General features: G+C 45.1%; 1 protein-coding gene across 4 annotated transcripts in view; it reads right to left on the bottom strand.

Annotated features, from left to right (window-relative positions):
* Nucleotides 1-530: 530 nt before the first annotated feature.
* Nucleotides 531-21,506, bottom strand: part of LOC102947502 (transient receptor potential cation channel subfamily C member 4 associated protein) — a 76,543-nt gene continuing 55,567 nt past the window's right edge. For 3 of the 4 annotated variants that reach the window (XM_037877302.2, XM_043526629.1, XM_037877304.2), the window contains 8 exons: nt 18,381-18,482; nt 16,260-16,343; nt 15,856-15,946; nt 15,194-15,334; nt 14,536-14,644; nt 14,000-14,112; nt 13,556-13,762; nt 531-3,682 (listed from right to left, as the gene is read on the bottom strand). In XM_037877302.2, the coding sequence (XP_037733230.1) occupies nt 3,545-3,682; nt 13,556-13,762; nt 14,000-14,112; nt 14,536-14,644; nt 15,194-15,334; nt 15,856-15,946; nt 16,260-16,343; nt 18,381-18,482 (985 nt within the window). In that variant the 3' untranslated portion in view covers nt 531-3,544. The remainder of the gene's footprint in view (nt 3,683-13,555; nt 13,763-13,999; nt 14,113-14,535; nt 14,645-15,193; nt 15,335-15,855; nt 15,947-16,259; nt 16,344-18,380; nt 18,483-21,506) is intronic. The other variant, XM_037877303.2, reaches the window with a different exon arrangement.

Raw genomic sequence — 21,506 nt, 5'->3', positions numbered from 1 at the left:
GAAACTTTCCATCACAGCCGTTGCTCAGAAGCCCTTTCTCCTGTTCACAGCCGTTGGCAGTTTAGACAGTGACCTTTTTGGGGTCACCACCCTGGGCCCTGCATGTGTGCAAGGCAGTGGGCAGGTTTATAGTGCTCTATATAAGTAGAGTCACTGCATAAGGCCCTGCCCACCAGTGGTTCAGAAATGGGGTACGCTGAACTGCATGCAGACTCTTCAGACCTGGTTTAGAGAACTTGTGCACAGCCAAATTGTGCAGGGGGACGAGCCAAACTGAGGTTAGGATCTGGTCAAACGTGTTAAAGTCTGAAGCACTCACCCACCATCCAGCAGGGAGTTTAAACTTCAGCCGAGAGAGCACCCAAGGCAGGGACGACCACCAGAGCGAGCAGAATGCCAGCGAGCCCATAGGCGTTTGAAGAGGACTGCAACATAACAGGGAGCGCTGCACTCGAGCAGGGATGAGGCATAGATCCTATCACCACAGTAGGCAAGACCCTTATAAAGAAAGACGTCTCTCCACACACTTCTTTTAAAATAGAGTTCTTTAATAGTTTCCATTTAATATGCTTGTTTGCAGTTAGTAAATTGGCAATAATCTGGGCAGCAAAAACCTCAGCAATGCATTTGGGATAGTGCAGAATTCCAGGAACATTAACCAGCTGGGATCCCACCGCCGCCCCCAACAGTCCATCACTTGAGCTGCTGGAAACCACACTAATGACAGCAGAGCAGCAGCGAGCTCTCTGGTCCATCACATTAACATTCCTGCCCTCGGACCATTCCTCTGAGACATCTTCACTGACAACAGGTTGCTACCACAGTAAGAATGAAGGACCGAGCCACCTCTGGCCACTTGCAGGGCAGGTTTATACGAGCGGCTAATGTGAACGAAGAGTTCCATGGAAGCCAAGAGAGCGTGAGTGTGAGCTTTAACCTCAACCTATTTAGTGCCTTAAAACAAAGCTAAAAAATTGTTAGAAACGTTCAGTTTATGAAGGATCCTCTGTCCCTTCACGTAAGTCAGACAGAACCTTCCTTCCAGGGAGGCCAGATCAGCTCCTTTGTGGGAGGAGAGATTGCTTCCTGTGCACCTGTCCGAACCAAGCCAGTTCAATCAGAACCAGGTGATGAAAGAGCCCTGGCTCCAAGATCAGTCCCTGGAGCTGCTAAAATACATGAAGAGGGGGATGTCTAAAACAAGGGCAAACACAGCTTGGCCCCTACCTGTAAATTCCAGAAATACACAGATCAAGTTAAGAATAAAATATATTCTCTGCAGATTTATAGCATCAATCTTTGGATGCAACAATTAGCTAGATTAGGGAAAAGGCATTCTTGTAACTTAAAAGCCTTTTCATTTGAAGCATTTATTTTAAGTGTACATCTATTACAGTTAAGAATAAGCAAAGATTCACCAAACCCACAAATATCCCAAGAAAAAAACAAAACAAAAAATAAAAGGACAGATGGAAAAGAAATTTGCTCCCGCGGGAAAGCTGATAGAGAGTTGCAGCTGTCATGGCAAAAGGTTCTCCCAGTGGGTCGCCTCGTTTTGGAGGAATGGCATCTGCTGGAGCTGTGTGTTTAAAAAAAAAAAAAAAAAAAAAAAATCTCCCTAGGGGAAGGAAATCCCTCGGGGGAAAACATTAATAGCTCCTTATAAACTCGGTTAAAGCTCCAGTTGGATGCACTGGCTCAGCAGTTTTGGAACTTGTTTGCCCCTTGCTCCTCACTCTCCGTTTTACCAGTCAGTCTGAATGTGAACTGCCCGGGGTGGACACTGAAGTGTGGATTAAGACTAGCCTGGGCATTGCAACATTCACTCAGTTCTAACAGCGTAGCCATTTCAAAGGCGACTCCAATTACAAACAGGTCAACGCTCTTCAGAATCAAGTTTTTCAGACGGTACAATCTAATGTCAGGGGCTAAACATCTGTCCTGCACATTCAACCCCTGCTTCAGGGACCCAAAGATTTGTGTTCCCTTTGCTGGCAAAGGTCCTACACATTCAGACAACCATTGTGTGTCTGTGCCACTGCTCTCCCTTCCTTCTGGCTGCAGATAAAGTCTTGGGGAAGGAGGTACTGGTCACAGAAGGGGAGGACACTGCAGGTCAGAGATACTCTCACTTGCACTCACTGCAATATGTTTGAAGGATGTTTCCCATTAACTGTCTGAGCTACCAAATATTAGTGAAAACTTAAAACCTAAATAATTAAAATTCACAGGTAAAGTTTGCGGGAAGAATAGGAAAATGGGTCTCAACGTAAGCCACAAAGGCATGAGATTTGCTTTAAATGCAGTGGCTCAACGATGCTTCGGCACTGCACTGATTTATTTCATTCCAAGAAATCTCGGGCCACATCCAGCATCTGGCCTTTGAACGACGTGGTCTGATGCTGTTGATTAGGAATCGCAAGCTCAGGCAAAGCTAAGCAAAGCAGTCAGATTTTTGCCAAACTTGTTTTTTTAAAACATACTTTACAAAATTATTTTGATCAAAGGTCTTTTATTCCCAGCATCTAGCACTGTTACTCTGATTAAAACAACAACTCTAGGAAAAACCTGACATCTCCAAGTCAATATTGCACTTCGAAATGAATGTTGGTATGTTGATTTAAGGTACTGAAGACTGCTTAGACTCCGGTGTTAGGTTTCCAGGCACAGCTGGTTAGCACTCGCCGTGTTCAAGAGTGGAGAACCTTGCAGCAAAAGCAGTGCTCCTGAAGGCAATTTTAAAACCAGATTAGTAACCCAAGAAGGGACAAGCCACACGTTTAAAAATTAGTACATTTTAATCTATTAATGCCTGGTCAAGTCTAGGCCCCGGACTGCAATTTCCCCCTCACTGAAAGGTTGCTGCTCTCTGCAGCACTGAACAACACCTTCCAACAGGAAGGAGCCGCTGGGCAGAGCAGGAGCAGAAGTTACCTCCTAATGGAACAGCACAGACAGATGTGGGCTAAACAGATTTATCACCGAACAATCCAAAAATGGATAGTAAAAAGGTGAACAGAGCTACAGCATCTAGGAATTCAAAACCACACACAATCTAACCCACCCTGATCCCCACACCCCAACACACTCAACCCTGAAAAGATTGCTCCTAGTAGATGTGTGGGGGGCATCTGCATGCGTTTGGCCTGTCTGACCTTGGTTTGGATGGCCTGGGGCCTTTGCTGTGCTTTTTAACGTGCTAATTCGGGTGGCCACAAGGAGAAGCCACAACTAATGTGGAGTATCCTTGTCTAGCCACACTGCACTGGGGGTGCCAGAAAAAAGGCTAGTTTTTGCAGGGGATTATTTTTATCCCCAAACAACTGGAAGCTCCATCCCTGAATGTCGCCCAGATAGCTTATGAAGTCCTGTCCTTCAGAGATCAGAGGTGGGGGAAGAGTCTTTAACAAAGCAGTAACATCCATGGTTCCAAGCCTACACACACACACATACACACACGCGCGCAACACGCAACGTATCCCTGAAAATCCACCATCTGCCAGATACCCTCCAAGCGCTGTCCATTTGAAGCCAGTCTGAAGAATCACTCCTCAGTAAAATCTCTGTCAATGTCCATATACGCTTCGTCAATATAGCTAACTATGGCACAGGGTGATGTCTGGTCGGGACTAAGCAGTATAGATACAGTCTCTTTCCAGTAGGTAAAACTAATACATGAACTCTGTGGAGAGAGAGAGAGAGAGAGAGAGAGAGAAAGTCTAATTAGGTGACAGGCTGCAAATAACCCTGAAGTTCATTAGCGTGAACATGAGTTGCCCCCAAAATATGAGCTACGAACATGAACCAGATCTCCCTCCTCCTGTGCACCAAGGAGAGACATCTTACACTCGGGTCCGATTTGCTCATCAGGCCAACATCGTAACGGTCAGTTTACCATTAATCCTGCTCGGCTTTAGGAAAGCTACCCCACACAATGGAAATGTATCCCGCACAAACCAGATGATGCGCGTATGTACGGAAGCCAGCCTGCACCAATGAGTCTCTGTAAAGAAGACTAATATTGGAAGCAGTTCTTTTTTTATAGCACCCCAAACCACAGGACTCTTCCTTTCTTCTTGTCCCACAGCTGAGACGATATTTATACATATCCGATACAGAACCAACTTCTCCTCCTCCAGCCAGACAATGGTAGAGGGGATCCAGCCAAGGAAAGGGGAGAGGTGCAACAGTCCCACGAGCTCTGCACTGAGAGAAGGATGGCAAGGGGAGCCAACTCCACTGCCACAGACCTACTGCAGGAGGAGGCATTAAGGTGCAGAGTAGGGATCCCTACAGAGCGTGCTCTCAATGGAGAGACCCATTGAGATGAACCTACCCTACTAAACTCTAGCAGGCCAGCAGTGCACCTTCTAGTCCAGGTGTAGGTGGGCAGGTTGAAAAAACACAGGGCCAGAGTGAGCCCGGCGGCTAGCTCTGGGTGTGCAGGATGGGCAGTGGGCGTCACGGGGCGAAGATGAATTGGACAGGACAGAGGGGTTACCGCCTAAGTGAGAGGTCTCCATGCGACAGGCCGTAGAGCTGCATGCAATGCATGGAACCTGCTGTCACAGAACAAGATGACAGGACTCTTCCAGGCTGCAGGAGCAGCCGACATATGGCCCCAGCACTCTAAGGTCCTAAGCATGGTCCTGTCTCCTAGGTCCTGTTCGCTCACAATGGGGTAGCAGGCACCTGCCCCTGCTGTGGCTCAGCTCCACTCCCACTCCCTGGCAGGTCCGCAGCAGGGTAGGTGGGCATGAGGCAGAGGTGTAAGAGGGTGCTCCAACTCGGCCCACACAGAAAAGCCACGCAGGACTGGGTGCAGGGAGGTGATGGCACTGTCCCCTCATGCAGAGGGCAAGCCAGGGGAGGGCATAGGGTGGGGCACTGCTTCTGCCAAGGACGTGACAATTAGGCAGCCATGCGCACAGTGGAGCACATGGCTTCCCTTACACAGCAAACAGGACCAATCCTAAGAACTCCGTTTTTGTTCACATGCCCGATTTTTGCCGGGTCTCCGGCAATGAGCAGGTGCCACTGTGGTATCTGAGCCAGGAAGCTTGTGGCCGGCTACCCTGTGGTGATAACCAGTTATATGGTTCAAGCCCAGGCCCAAGTGGAGGTGAGACAAAGTCACCCTCTAGCTGAACAGCTGCGTATGCACAGCGCAGGCACTGGCTTAGGTGCACGTTTTCATTAACGTCATAGAACGGTCAGTTCCTCCTCACGGCAGACCAGGCGCCAAGAGAGCAACGCAATGGTTATGGCAGACAATACCGTTCTCTCATGTAGACGGCTCTCAGCTGGTGCCTACATGAGAGGGACCAGGCATGCCAGCATGTCAGTTTCAAGAGACAGGATGGACTGACAGCCATGTGCCACGCTGAAGTGGAACACAACAATGGCAGAGCGCGAGATGCTATGGCAGTTTCAGAGATGTGTTAGCATCTCTAGCAAGACAATGAGGCACACAATGAGAAGCCGTCATTGGGTATTAACTGCACAAACAGATAAGACAGTGCAGTGCCTGTGCATTGCAAAGAGCTCCATTGTGCACCGAGTAATCTACAGGCTCGAAGACTGGTTTTCGCTTGTCACTCAAGTCCAACAAGGAATGCCAAGCAGAAGTAAAGATCAGAAACTTCTCAAAGAAATCACAAGTCTGCACCTTGCATGCAGCATAAACTCCGCTCCTGCCCATCGCCGCATCCTTCCACTGACTCTCCCGCTTTCATTTTGTGCAGTTCAAGTGCCTCACCATCCCAAGCCCTTCTAGCTATGCCCCCTCCCAGCCCAGGCACATGGCTTTAGTGGTCTCACGTAATGAACACAGGCTATTATGCAAGCTTGCTAGCCTGCTCCTAGGATAACAGCTGTTTGGGAGAGGACTTGGGAGTGGAGTTAATGTACAGAAACCAACACTGATGGATTTTGTAGGGAAACCAACACAGCAGCATGTTGCAGGCTGCTGACCCAGATTCTTTCTGGCTCCTTGCACCCATCCCTGGCACTTCAGTGGCTAGATGCAACAGCCAACTTACTACTATAAAAATAATTAAGAAATAAGTGTCCTTACCTATGCAAACATTCATTAACATGGATTATATGTAAATATTATACCATCAATACTGGAAGTGAATTAGTATTATATATATTACACAAACCATGGGAAAAGAACAAAGACTGCTAGATCAAGCACTCAGGTTTGGAAGGGTTCCCTGGGTAACCCTAATTCAGCCCCCTCATGCATGTGTGTTAGGACACAGATGAGGTGGGGGAGGGGATCTCTTATTGGACCAGGTTCTGGTGGTGAGAGAGAGAAGCCTTCGAGCTACACAGAGCTCTTCCTCAAGGCTGGGAAAAGCACACGGGGTACGTCTACACTAGAAGCGCTGCACTTCTGGTACAGATGCGCTAAGCCGATGCTCTAAATTGTCAGCTTCATGACTCCACCTCCCGCGAGTGACAGCAGCCATGTCAGAGGGAGCAGCTCTCCTGCCGACACAGGGCTGCCTACACTGGCACTTAGGTCAGTGTAATTTACGTTGCTCAGGGTGTGGATTATTCACACCCCTGCATGACGCAAGTCAAACAAGGAAATTCTAGCGTAAACAAGGTCCCAGCTAAATACAAGATTAAATGGATCGTTTAGCAGAAGTAGTTAGCATATACTCAAAGGGACCATTCAAGGCGATACAGACTAATTGCGTTTTTACTCACAGGACCCCATTCAGTGCACAGGAGGGACAGTGCGCACTGAATGAAGTGATTCCATCTTTTGATTTCTCATTGTTTAAGGTGGGGCCCAGGCCTTACTGGGCACTATTCAAGCCCTGCTCGTAAGACAGAATTATTAATTTCCTCGTGGGCTTTCTTAGGACACTCATCAGTCTAGTAGTGAGTGCCTCAAACAGCTTATTTTCATAAAACACTGTCATCTGAGAGGGTGGTATTATCATACAGAAAATAAATATCCCATTTTACAGAGGGGGAAGAGATCGAGATTAAGGTCAAAATTCTCCAGGAATTGTGGATGACCAATTTGAGACACGGAGGACCTGACTTTTCAGAGTGCTCAGCGTTGTACAGCACTTAATGTCGTCAGGCTCCCAGTGACGCAGCGGCAAGTGCCCAGGACTTCTGCAAATCGGGCACCAGCATTTCAAGTTGAGCACCCAGAAAATACCCCCCCGTGACAGGTTTGATTTAAGTGACTTGCCCAGCACCACACAGGAACTCAATGGCAGAGGCAGAGAGAATATAACTCCCGCTGCTTTAACCATGAGATTGGCCTTGCTCTTCCTGCAATGCCCAGTCTCATTCACTACACACCTTCTCTGACCCAAGGGCCTCTCGGTGCCAAGTGGCAGGGGCCACAGGGGTGCATAAGGCTTACAGGGATCCCCTTGGTCTGGTATTTACATACAAGTTTAACAAAAAGGGCCATGTATGGTTTGTGCTGAAAGCCTGTCACAGCGATCATCTTAAATCGCTGCAAAGTGTACGTGTATGTATTATATAGAAAATTATGTTCTTAAAGCCGGGCAGTTACTGGCAGCTCACCCAGAGGTAACATGCCTTAAGACAGGTTCCACCAGACAGGAGACACTTATCTCCCTGGCTGACCATTGTGCATTGTGTGTCTTCCAATGGGAGTCTATTTGCACACTGAGTCAGGTGCTAAGGAGAGAGAGCTGAGATGTGGGGAGAAGAAATTAACAGGGGCAGTTGAGAATGATGATACTGTTTACAGGTGGCCCAATATACCTAGGGGTGCAGAAAGATGCCCTGGCACCCTTTATCGGGGGAGGCAAGCTGCCAGCAGGGGGAGATTTATGAAAGGAGGGTCTCAGCCATCCAGGTTGAAAAAGCTGTGCGAAGGACTTTAGGTAAGCAGGACCTTATTAGACAAGAGGCATCTTCTCGGTCAGGTTTAGGCTCTAGAATGTGTTATTATTTTACTGTATATGTAACTCTGATGCCAGCGTTTCTGTTTGCTATACTTTGACTCCCTGTTCTTTATTAAACAAACAGATTTGTTTATAAAGAAAGCAAGCGTCAGTGCTGCATGTGAAGCGGCGCTGTGTCCTAAGGTGTAACCAGTAAGCCGGGGTGTACTGTTCCTTTGGGAACAGCGGGTCTGGTAATTCTGTGAGCGTCCCGTGGAGCGGGGACTGGACATCCCATGGGACACTTGGAATACTCCCGAGTTGGAGTGTGCCTGTTACTTACCTGCACAGGGACAGCAAAGCCTGCCTAGGCTGAGAGGGGAGTGCTTGTGTTGCCTGCGGCTGGCGGAGACAGGGGGCTGACCGTTGGCAGGCACAGGCTAAGTCCTCAGGCTAGGGGCAGGTGGCAGCAAGGTGCCTCACAGCCCTGGGCCCCCCAGCATGCATCCCACCTTCCCAGGTCTGCAACAAATGAAGCAGGATCCCACAGACAACAGCCTCTTTCACTACACAACCCTGACTCATCCCCAGAGCAGGTCCTGCCTCTGTGCTGAATGAGGCGGGTCCAGTGGGGGAAAAGTAGCATGTGATCATGTACTGAAGAGTATCAATGCATATGCACAAGAGGGCCATGTAAAGGTTGGACCGACAACCTTCATCCTGGCTTTTCCCATCTTCTGAGTGCTTGACTTCGCAACTTCATTTTTAAGCTTTTATGTGGATAATTTCCTACCTTTTTTTTTTTTTTTTAAATTAAATAAAGAAAACCAAAAACCAAATTTCATGATGTGTCATCAGCCTGACAGCCCCAGAGTTCAGCAGCAGGGCTGGAGCCTTTAGATTCCCACCCAGAGTAACTGGAAGCAGGAGTAGTTTGTGGACCAGCACTTGGTGGATGGGACAGCAGAGGGATGGAGAGAGACTTGGGAACCTTGGGTTCCAATCTAGGCAGTGGAGGGAAGTGTGCTCTAGAATATCCCTTCTGTCCCAGTCCTGTCTCTTCCTCCACCCCGGCTCCTTGTCGCAAGCCAGTTCCAGTCTCAACTCCTTAGGCTTCTCAGGCCTATTCCCAGTCTCCTTGCTGAGCCAGTCCTAGCTTCAACCCTCTATTCTTCTCTATCCCAGTGTCCTCATCCCCTTGTCCCCAGCCAGTCCCAGTTCCCTGTACCCTGGCTCCCCATCCAATCTGTCTCCCTCCACATACTCTGGCTTCCAGTTGTGCCCCCAACCCACATTTCCCCATCCCCACCTCCCTCATCCAATTTCAGTCTTCTCACACACCCTCCTTGTTCCAGTCTCTGCCCATCTCATCTGTCTCTCTTTCCCCTACTCGTACACATGGCTTCACATCTGATCAGTCTCCTTCCCCAGGCTCAGAGACCCAGACACCCCCCAGCTCCCTTCCCTCGTCCCCACCAGCCTCCAATCCCAATTTTCACCTCCCCACTTAGATGGCGGCAAGAAGTCTATTTCCACCCACTTCCACCTGTCCAGTAAAGTCCTCTGCAATCTCAGGGCGGAGGAGGCTGCCTGATAACTGCCTGGGCACAGCGGGGGCGGGGGGTGTCATTGAGAGCACCAGAGAGGAAAGGCTTCCTCCCTGCTCTCAGTTCAGATGCCTGGAACTGGCAGGGCCCACAGAAGCCAGGAACTGCAAATGCAGGGGAAGTCCTGCTGAGCCCAAGGCTCAGGCACGTCCACTGTGGATGGACTCTTGAAGGATTATAGCTGTTAAAATCTATAGTCTCTACTGAGCGTGTGTGGACGGATTTTTTTTCCAAAAACATATAACCAGATTTTGGTGCATTTTCACAGGAATGGCAAAAGGCACATCCCTGACACAAAGACGAGCCAACTGCCAAACCTCAAGTCCCTGCTCTAAAGCACGGTGCCCTAAGCTTTTGAGAGAAAAGGTCACCGGAACTTTAACACAAGGAAAAAAAAATTCCCCTAGGCTCATTCTCAGAAATGTCTAAACCTTTCTGGCTGAAGTTCTCCCCCAAATAATCAGCCTGAGACAGACCCCCGGCATGGAAAATTTCAGCCCAAACAGTTAAAAGTCTGGCAAAAAAAGTTATGAGTCACTGAAAAAAGGGTCGTACAATAGGAAGTGTTGAGCAACGTGCCACCATGCTGCCAATAACACTAGCTGACATCCAGGATAGATGCCGTTTACATTTGTATCTCATATGAACAAGCAACCCAAATGGTCAGGTTCATATCTATTTATAGCCTGCCATTCCTAATTGGTTTCTCATTCACTTGCAGGAAGCGTGGATGCCGGGTTAGATACTACAGAGGATGTTTGCTTGTTCAGTTTCCCATTGGATTTTTTACTTCCTTTTCATGGAGATTAGGGCTGTTGATTAAATTGCAGTTAACTCACGCAATTAACTTAAAAATAAAAATCGCAATTTAAAAAATTAATCTCGATTCATCGCTGTTTTAATCGCACTGTTAAACTATAGAATACCAATTGAAATTAAATATTTTGGAAGTTTTTCTACATTTTCATATATAATGTATTCTGTGTTGTAATTTAAATCAAAGTTTAAAAAAAATTAAAAAAAAAAATTACAAATATTTGCACTGTAAAAATGAAAAGAAATAGTATTTTTCAATTCCCCTCATACAAGTACAAGTAGAAAGATTGCACTATTTGTCATGAAAGTGGAACTTACAAATGTGGATTTTTTTTGGTTACATAACTGCACTGAAAACCAAAACATAAAACTTCACAGCCTATGGGTCCACTCAGTCCTACTTCTTGTTCAGCCAATCGCTCAGACAAACAAGTTTGTTTACATTTACAGGAGATAATGCTGCCCTCTTCTTATTTACAATGTCACCAGAAAGTGAGGACAGGCATTTGCATGGTACTTTTGTAGCCGGCATTGCAAAGTATTTATGTGCCAGATATGCTAAGCATTAGTATGCCCCTTCATGCTTCGGCCACCATTCCAGAGGACATGCTTCTATGCTGGGGTCTCAAACATGTGGCCCGCGGGGTTATTTCCTGCGGGCTGCCAAGCTCCCCTCCCCCCGCTCCCCTTCTCCCCAGCGCGCTGCATCCCTGCTCCTCTGCCTACCTCCAGGCACTTCCCGTCACCAAACAGCTGTTTGGCAGCACTTAGCGCTTTCCAGGAGGGAGGGGGGAGGAGTGGGGAGCTGCGTGCTCAGGGGAGGAGGCAGGGCAGGGCCAGGGATTTGGGGAAGGGAACAGGCAGGGCGGGGCCTCATGGAAGGGGTGGAGTGGGGGCGGGGCAGGGGGTGTCAGTGATGCAGCCCCCAGGCCAAATGTACTAGTCCTCATGTGGCCCTCCCGGTGATTCGAGTTTGAGATCCCTGTTCTATGCTGATGACGCTTGCTACAAAAAATAATGAGTTAATTAAATTTGTGACTGAACTCCATGGGGGAGAATTGTACGTCTCCTGCTCTGTGTTTTACCCGCATTCTGCCATTTATTTCATGTTATAGCCGTCTCGGATGATGGCCCAGCACATGTTGTTCGTTTTAAGAACACTTTCACTGCAGATCTGATAAAAAAGCAAAGAAGGTACCAATGTGACATTTCTAAAGATAGCTACAACACTCGACCCAAGGTTTAAGAATCTGAAGTACCTTCCAAAATCCGAGAGAGATGAGGTGTGGAGCATGCTTTCAGATGTCTTAAAAGAGTAATACTCGGATGCGGAAATTACAGAACCCGAACCACCAAAAAAGAAAGTCAGCCTTCTGCTGGTGGCATCTGACTCATAACAAAAATGAACATGCATTAGTCTGCACTACTTTGGATTGTTATTGAGCGGAACCCATCATCAGCATGGACTCATGTCCTCTGGAATGGTGGTTGAAGCATGAAAGGACATATGAATCTTTAGCGCATCTGGCACATGAATATCTTGTGAGGCCGGCTACAACAGTGCCATGTGAACGCCTGTTCTCACTTTCAGGTAATATTGTGAACAAGAAGCAGGCAGCATTATCTCCTGAAAATGTAAACAAACTGGTTTTTCTGAGTGATTGGCTGAACAAGAAGTAGGTCTGAGTGGACTTGTCAGGCTCAGAAATTTTACATTGTACAAAAAAAACCTGCATTCAAAAATAAAACAGTTCTACATTTGTAAGTTCAACTTTCATGATAAAGAGATTGCACTACTGTACTTATTAGGTGAATTGAAAAATACTATTTCTTTTGTTTTTTTACAGTGCAAATACTTGTAAGAAATAAATATAAAGTGAGCACTACATTTTGTATTTTGTGTTGTAATAGAAATCAACATATTTGAAAATGTATAAAACGTCCAAAAATATTTAAATAAATGGTATTCTATTACAGTTTAACAGTGTGATTAATCGCGATTCATTTTTTTAATAGTTTGAAAGCCCTAATGGAGATATATCTATGGGTCTTGGGTTGGGTCAAAGCTGATAGACAAACGCTGAATTTTAGACGTGTTTTGAACACTCCTCCTACATCTCTATTTTAGAGGACTTTAGCTTGAGTACATGCTTTAAAAGAATCATTTACACATAGTGCTTAGGAAGAATATAAATGACATAGATGGCATGGAGGTTGAGAAGTGAGCTGTCGTACAAAGGGGCGGGGAAGCTAACATGAGACAAATGGAAAAACTGAGCACAAGGAAAATTAAGGCTTAATTTAATATTAGACTAAATATCAGGAAGACTTTGGACACCTAAAGTGGTTGAACCTACCCGGCATTTGATCCAATCAAGACAGGATTTTCTGTAAATAAAGCTATTGAGATGGGGCTATTCCCTTCATACTGTCCAAGCTACCAATGACTACTGCCACCAAGGTGCACAGGACAATTCAGCTGTTTCTCCAGCCAGGGTATGTTACCTGGTACAGATACAAAGGGGCAAGGAAGAGTTCCATTTAGATTGTTAACGGATCTGGACTTATAAGCCACCAAAGATGAGCATCATTTACTTTTAGTGTTAGAATTACACGGGTTAATATTCTAACACTGAGATATTGACAAGTTAGAGGGATTTAAGAGAACAGCACCATCAACAGATTAACGAGCAGGAAGGGCTGTGTTAGAGTGAAAGCTTAAGACCTGTATTTGAATTGCTTGGGTATCTGTGGGGGAAGCATGACCATGTGGGACAGACAGGTGCATTAGCATAAGTTAGGGAAAAGCTGGGCTGAATAGCATGAAAAGCTTCTGGATATTGAAATCTATGAAAATGGCATAATAGTTCCTCACACACACTCCTTGGGGAGGGCTAAGTGGTAGAAGCCCATTGCTTGGGACACTTATGGCACAGCTCTGGAACAGTATACTTTCTAGGGAACAATTCTGCACTGCCTCCTCAGGAACCTGGCCAGAGTGCCTCAGAGGTCTTTGCCACCTCTGATCTGATCAGAGGATTGAACAGATCCAAGCCCTACAGTTGCCTCACGCTCTTCTGATCATGTGCACCCTGGCACTGGATTGCTAAGACACTATAAAAGCACTTTAGGAAGTTCCATTTCCTTACTTCCCTCAAAACTTCTCATTTCTCCATTTGTGCAGGCTGGGCCACTAAGACTACCATGGTTCTCCCCTAGGGCAGTAGGAGATCGAACACATACATTTTCTAAGCAGGTGCTGTCCTTGTCCTTGTTGAGGTAATGCTGTTGCCAGAATCGCAGGAGACTATGAAAGTTGTTCAGGATGAACCCTGGATATTTTTCCGTGTATTCCATCTCTTGCAGTGTGTGCAGGTAGAAGGGTAGCTTGTCTTTCCTTCGGGCCAGCATTAAGATAACTAAGCTTGTGTTCAAACAACTGACATTTTCCTAAAATAAAGGAGACATGGTAAATCAAGTTACAGAAAAATGCAGAGATCAAATATTCCATGAAATGAACACACAGAATTCATTTAGGGTCCAAACCTATCCAAGAGAAATGCTTCTAATGCCTACTGCACAGTAAAAAAAAAAAAAAGCATGTCTTGAAAAGAAGTCAGACCCCCAAACCCATTAATACACGTAATGAATGATTACAGTGATCATATTTTAATGTCAGCTCTTTACCTGTGTGAGTGTCTGTACATGAATAATATTAATGAGGCGGAAAAGGAAGGACATTCTCATGGACATCTGAGACATGTATGATAACAGGCGGCACTCGGACAAGACTTCTGCAACTATAGGGAAGAAAACCAGATTATTAGGTTTGCAGAGTTTAGACACAAAAGAATGAAACCGTCATTCTTAAAAAAACTGGATGTAAGGGGAAGACAGTCGTTCTTGAACCTAATGCAAGACTAGCCGTCATATTCAGAGCTGCAGACAGGTTGTGCTTCTCTCCGAACAGAGACAAGGGAGACTTCTGGTTGAAAAAGATGGCTGTCCTGAGGACAGATTGTCTTCAGCCACAATGTTCTTTTACTGCTGGGTGGTCTGCAACTGAAGGCCATCCCAGCTGACAACGGGCAGCACAGGAAAAAGAACTGGTGCTCACACCCAGTAAGCACATGGGCCAAGTCATGCATCTGAGAGACACACTCCTGCTAAGGATTTTAAAGCCTGATCACAATCTCTCAAAGAAATGCCAAGTCTTCCTTTACCTTTAATATCAGACTGGTTCTCAAATCGGTCCAGGGACAATGTAATGCAGCGAACCAACATGTTTGAGTCAACCAGTGAACTGTTGATCTGATTCAAAAAGATCTGAAACTAAAGACAGACATTTTAGTGCTATGTTTGCAAAAGTGATATACTCTATACTGCTAGGCACTTGTGGAGCAGAGTTTCATACACTTTGAGAGCATTGTATGTGGTTAACAAGCTGCATATTACCCACGGCGTGAACAGTAATTAGGATTAGCTGCCCACTGCAGGTAGGTCTGCAGACAAGGCCCTGAGACAAGTACAATTATGTGACCACACAAATGGCCTTTGGAAAAGTTACTGCATAACTGTGCTCAAGAATTTGAGCTTTTGTTTTAAAGGACTGAATCTCTAGCCACATTGCTTGCAGTGATGCCAGGTCACATCCTGAACAGGTGTTGTGCATCCAAGTCTGTAGACTACCTAAAACAGTAGCTCAGAAGTACAGATGTCCTGTTCATTTCAGAGGTAACTATGAGCCCTCAACCCCCAAATTATAAATTGCTTCTACTCTTGCCCAGAAAAAGGAAAGGGGCAAATTAACCCATGTACATCACAGCACTACACCTGGTATTTGGCATAGAGCAGGGTGGCTGTTTTTTTGAAGAGATTTACCTTCTCATCTGTGTTGATATATTTGTTGAACCTCTTGAAAGCATCAATGTTGAATTTCATCAGTTCTCCCAGCAGATCGAAGTAACTCTGAAGCACATCCCGTGATTTGCACTCACTGTCAACAATGCAGTAGAGAATTTGCTGGCAAGAAAGGAAAGTGTGTGACCACCACATTTTAGCCTAAGTCACCAGAAAACTCAGATTCAAATGCTTGTGATCCAATTACTGCTTCAAAAAGTTTATCCAGATTTCATTCTTTTTAGAGTAGGTAAATCAGGTGATTTTTTCCATAGCACCCACAAGTGGAGTATTGAAGATAGATATAAATCACTTAGCATCTGGATACTGTAAGTAACTGTACCAGTTCCCAGAGTTAGATTGAACCAAACCTAGCAACTATAATCATGTACATTTCAGGTTCCTATAAATCACAGATTTACCTACCACCCCCTTAAAAGTTCATCTTGTTGTTGAAACCAGAGCTACACCTCTCAAAAGGTCTTGCATTAGGTATAAGATCTGCCTATTGCTGCAGTGAATTCTAGCACTTGTTTTTTAAGCTTCCTGGATTTTCTTAAAAATTAAGCCCACCAGTTCCCATGGAGATACATGCTAAGTTTGTTACAGTGTATTTGTGCCAGAGCAGTTATCTAGGTTATTACCTCCAAGAGTCCTCTCTTTAGCAGGAACATCTGGTCTGCATAAGAAGTGGCACCTCGTAGAAAACTCTCAACTGCCCTTGCTTGCCAAAACCTGGGACAAATATAAATTCAACTACTAATTCAACAAGGCTATAACTCATTGGGAAAAGTTACTTTACTACATACACCTCAGACTAAACTAAGTTTCCCTGTCCATTTAGTATCAACGTGAAAGTGAAGAGAGGTAAAGAGATTCCATAGAATAGTAACTCTATTCCACTCACACTACCAGAGAAACCAAATCAGAATATTTTAAGTCTTCTCACGATGGATAATAAAATACTTCAGCTGCCATGAACTCTGAAGACTAGCAAGTCTTCCCACCCCACCAAAACACCACATATACCAGTGTAAATGGAACCCACCTGAAAGAGGACTCAGCTGGTTCCTTCTTCATGACCTGTAGTAGCCTGGTCAACAAACCTCTTTTGCCATCGCAGACTAGACTTCTAAAACATGTGGGGAAAAAAGTTACAAATGTGCGTGGAAGGATGGCAAAAGCAGGTCACTACAGAGCGTACTTCTGGAGATCAAGCTAGATACTACTCACAAAGCTGAATATGAAAAGTCCAGTATTACACAGCAATGTCACACACGAGCATTTCACATTGCCCACAAGAATTGATGACCACGTAGCTCTGATGCTGCAAGAGCTGCAGCATAACTGGCTTTCAAGGAAGTTTCAAACAGCATTTTTGTTGAGAAGTTACCAAATAGGAAAGAAACAGGAGCACTGTGACCAGAGGGAGCAGCAGGCCTGACAGCTCTGAGTGAGAATGGAGGGGGCTGGGTCTCACTGCACATTTGTGGAAGGGAGAGTTTGGTTCAGCAAGCACAACTTTTTGGTATCGAAATTCAGACCAAGGCAGCGGCCCAAATGAGTTAACAGTCTCCACAGGGAAAACCCATCAAACTGAAGCAGACAAACATGAACAGCACCTTGACAGAAATGGCAGATGTATTTATGCAGGAGACCTATGCAGACACACTGCCGGAAAAATCATGTTATTCGGAAAGGGCGTGGCACCTGAAAACAAAGGCAGGAAATGGAATGGTTCTGTCCATGTGCTTAGACCATAAGCCAACCTCCAGGCGTAAGGCAAGATAGTTTAGGGTAGGGATTTACTTTTCTACTGTTCACAAAGATAGGCCGCTCAGTTGGTCCATGCTGGTCACTGCTTGTGTACTGGCCAGCTGAGGTGCTGGATGCAGCCTGGAGTCTGCAGAACAGAGCTTTTCACAAAGGAGGGCACTGGTTGCGGGATAGCTGGCTCCCCTTACTAGTGCCATCAGAAAATAGGGAAGGTTGCTCTGCAGATTACGCAGGATGGAAGAGGTTTCCTGTGGCCTCACCCCTCCTCCTTCTAGCACACGTACAACACAGGGCAGTGTTTCCCTCTGAATGGCTGAAGCAGGGCCAGAATGGTAGCAGTGCTTAGGAAGAGAGGATTTGGTCAACACCGGTGGCGGTTTCTCACCAACAAGGCAGATAACGAGGAAGCTGGCAACATTTAAGAATTGGGAAATCCCATTGTGTGCCAGAGATTCCTTTTCAAAGCCAATGGCACCTTCCCACTCACACCAGCTTCCTGGTCTGAAACATTAGCTGTAGGGTTTAGTGACCCAAATACGTTTGTTGGCTTTCTCTTCCGAGCCCTGCAGAGGGAGTGAGCTGGATTCTTCTGTGGAGTACATGAAGAGAACTGTTTACCAAGCACTTGTCTTCAGAAGTCATACTGATGTAACTAGATCAATATCACAGAACACCTTTGCGGGGCCACTCAAATGGGTTTACATGTGTTGTGTCAATTTAGCTTAATCTGGTTATTAGCCCTCTTAAATCGAACCCCTTTTGCAGGTATTCTCATCTGTTTCATTAAACTGATTTAGAAACCAATTTAGTTAAATTGGTGTAACGTGTGTGCGTAGGCCAGGCCTAAATCGCAACTGCAAAATATTACTGGTGGCTATTCATGAGCTAGAAAGATTCCATCGTGATTTACAACACGCAATTTGTGAGGCTGGCAGTTAGAAAAGCATATAACAGAGATCACGGACACAAAACGTCAAACTCCATAATGCCATTGTCATAGCCTCTTTTTAGAGTATAAAGTGCATTTTAAGATGTCAGCTAGTCTTTACCATGAAAATAGGGGTAGCTATTTCTTCCTTTGAAAGATCTGGCTCTCCACCTGGCAGTGCAATGGCCTTATAGAGCAACACTCTTTGATACTGATGTGGCAATTTCACCTAGCTTCTTTCACATGTGATATATGGAAAATGCATCTCTTTGCATTTCCACAATTTCCTAGTGGTTTTGCTAGTGTAACTTATTGCTGAAGTTAAAGGAACGAGGCTTCATGAAGGATTTCAAACAAACAGAGCAGAGAAAATAATACAAAAATCTAGTGTAAGCACTTACCAAACTTTCAGAGTTTAAGAAAGCTTGAAATAGCAGGCTACAAAACCTACAGCTTCCTCCCTACCTGTCTGTGTTGACGACTGCATCTACTTCAGGGATGTTGGCTTTGAGGGAGATTGCACTCAGTTCATTAAGTTCTTGGCTGTTTAGCAGAAGATACTTGTTCCTGAACAAAAATCATTGAGAGAGAAAAGGGAAAATGAGGCCGGGCACATCCATTTGTCTCCTTAATTCATGACGTAGGTAAATGCTGCTAGTTATAGACACTGCAGCTGCAACCAGCAACTCCAAGCCGAACAAGACAGTGTGGCTAAGTTATTTGTGGAACTGGAAAGACGGGAACAGACCTTTATTTGTGCAGCCCACTACTGGGCTGTCGCCCTGCCTAAGAGTGCATGCTATCACATTGCTAGTCCTCCTGAAATTCAGTCCCTGTCGCTAATCATTAAAAAAGCAGTGCCAGGCTTCTTACGCTTGTCTTTATTATACCATAACCATCCAAAAGCAAATTAGAGAAAAAAGATACAATACAAGGATAGCCTTTCAGCTCTTACAAAATAGAGGTATTTCATCTCCTATAATAGCTTCCAACAGATTAAATAGCAAGGACATTAACTTTCAAAAATATAAATGGCAGCTTAACAGATTTCAGAAAATTCAGACAGCACAGCCTTCCAAGAATCCCTCAAAGAGTCTCTATGCTGCCTATCAATACCTGCCCAAAAATATGAAGATTAACTAGTAACATTAATTTGTATAAAGCACTCAACTTTTCCAGTACTTGGTTACAATTTACTTGACTATGCTCCCATCCTACTCCTGGAAAGCACCAAAAAACATCAGGAAACAAACTAGAAAAACAGGGACGGGTATAGCAATGTAAAGAACTCACACAATAAAATATTTAGCCAAGTAACTACGTGAAAGAGAAAGTGTTTTTCCAATGTCATTCAAACAAACCTGAATTGCCCATTCCCCATTTTCGAGAACGCAAAAATCATTTATATACTCTATTCTACAATATTCACTGTGAAAGAATTTTTTTTTTTTTTTAAAGAAATGCATTACAAGAACTATTCTTTCAAATGCAACACACTCACTTTTGCCGTAAATCATAAATTTTAGTCTGTTTTAGTTGCAAGTGGCCAACAATGATTTTTTAACTATAAACATAGTCCTGAAAATGAAGGCCAGGAGGTTATCTAGCTATTTTCTAGGTCACACCAATTCCAGCCACCAGTTAGTCAAGGTGATTTCCAAGATGACAAAAGGCTTCCTTTCACTGGCTATAGTAATGACTGAGATCTCTCTCCAAGTATTGTTTAGCATCTGCCAGCACCTCTCCCCTACTTTAAGATGCTGGACCAAGACAAAATATAAATTGTTCCTCAGATGCCTTATTACTTTTAACACCTAACCCTGCTGATTAGCATCAGCTGGAGTTGCCACATGGTATCTCGGTTTCCTTCCAGGTCAACAGGTTTCTGCAACGGAATTCTAACATCTCTCACTATTAAAAAAAGGAATTCTCTGAATCCTTAGCCAGGAACTCAGGGATTTAGCTGAGTCTTCTCTCCCTGTACCAGCTGAGTTCAAGCACTCTTCAGTCTCCTGCTTTCATCAGGTTTTCAGGTAACTCAAGTTTATCAGTCATTTTACATGCCTTAACAGAGATTTTACTTTACTATTAATTTTAATAATCCATTTTCTTAAGCATGTCTGTTTTAGATTCCACACTTTTCATTCAGTTTCAGTGGATTCCAATGTTCATGATCTAAAGATGTTCAACTTTTAGATGTTTAACTTTATAATTTTTGTTTCAACCATGCTTGAGGTTTTTATAGTGATCGCTTTAATACAGACAGCATCTGAGGAGACTTACTGTACCATCTGGGAGTTGTTGCTGGGCTAATAGTGGCTGCAGAGGGAAAGTTTTTGTTTGGCTGAGATACAGATCTAGGTCCCAGCTTTCATGGCGCGAGATCTCTCAAGGTAAATGTGACACTTTTACAGCATAAGAATTGGTGTAAGAGCATTATTTACTGTCTAGTCCAGAAACTTCTGAGAGTGCAAGAGAACAGCATCTGGGTTCCCTCCACCTACCCCATTTTGACCTTTCGAGATGAGATGCATGTTTTCTCATTCTGAGCAACGTGTGCATGCTCTTAGGATAGTTTTGGTATTTTCTATCCTTGCATTTTTTCCCCTGAAACATTACAAACCAGTCAGAATCCAGTGCTATAGGTGTAATTTAGATTTCTCCTTGAAATGGGAATTACCTGCACTGTCTGTGTCTAGAAGTGAACATTTTATTTATCCTTGTCAGAAAGCACTTCCGCATTAGTTCTTATTAGAGCTCTACACCAGGCAGCACTTCCTTTCCCAGTCCCTATTTTCAGGAAATTACAAATTACAGACTGACATTTTTCATGCAGTGGGATGTTTGCTGAAAAGGTGTAAGAATGTAATTAACAAATTATCAGATAAAGGCAAGCGTGACAGAACACTTCTTAATTTGCCCCACTACATTCATCCGACGAAGTGGGTATTCACCCACAAAAGCTTATGCTCCAATACGTCTGTTAGTCTATAACAGGGGTCGGCAACCTTTTAGAAGTGGTGTGCCAAGTCTTCATTTATTCACTTTAAGGTTTCGTGTGCCAATAATACATTTTAACATTTTTTAGAAGGTCTCTCTCTCTAAGTCTACAGATCATATAACTAAACTATTGTTGTATGTAAACAAGGTTTTCAAAATGTTTAAGAAGCTTCATTCAAAATTAAATTAAAATGCTGATCTTATGCCGCCGGCCCGCTTAGCCCATTGCTGGCCTGGGGTTCCGTTCACCTAGGCTGGCAGCAGGCTGAGCGGAGCCTGAGGCCAGGATCCCAGCTGGCAAGGGACCGGCAGCCAGAACCCCAGACTGGCAGTGGGCTAAGTGGCTCGGCCCGCTGCCGCTCGGCCCGCTGCCGCTCGGCCCGCTGCCGCTCGGCCCCGTCCACATACAGTAGCTACCTACCTTCTCCCTGGTTCTAGCCATTCTCTTCCTCTCTTTGCACTGAGATGAGGGTGGGAGTGCACTGAGCACAGGGCTGGGGGTGAAGGAGCAGGCTGGGGGTTGGGGTGCAGGGTCTGGCCAGGAGCTAGAATGAGGGAGGGGGCTCAGGGTTGGGGCAGGAGGTTTGGGTG

Source organism: Chelonia mydas, chromosome 13 (assembly GCF_015237465.2).
Source record: "Chelonia mydas isolate rCheMyd1 chromosome 13, rCheMyd1.pri.v2, whole genome shotgun sequence".
Lineage (NCBI taxonomy): Eukaryota > Metazoa > Chordata > Testudines > Cheloniidae > Chelonia > Chelonia mydas.
This window is presented reverse-complemented; position numbering and strand designations above follow the sequence as displayed.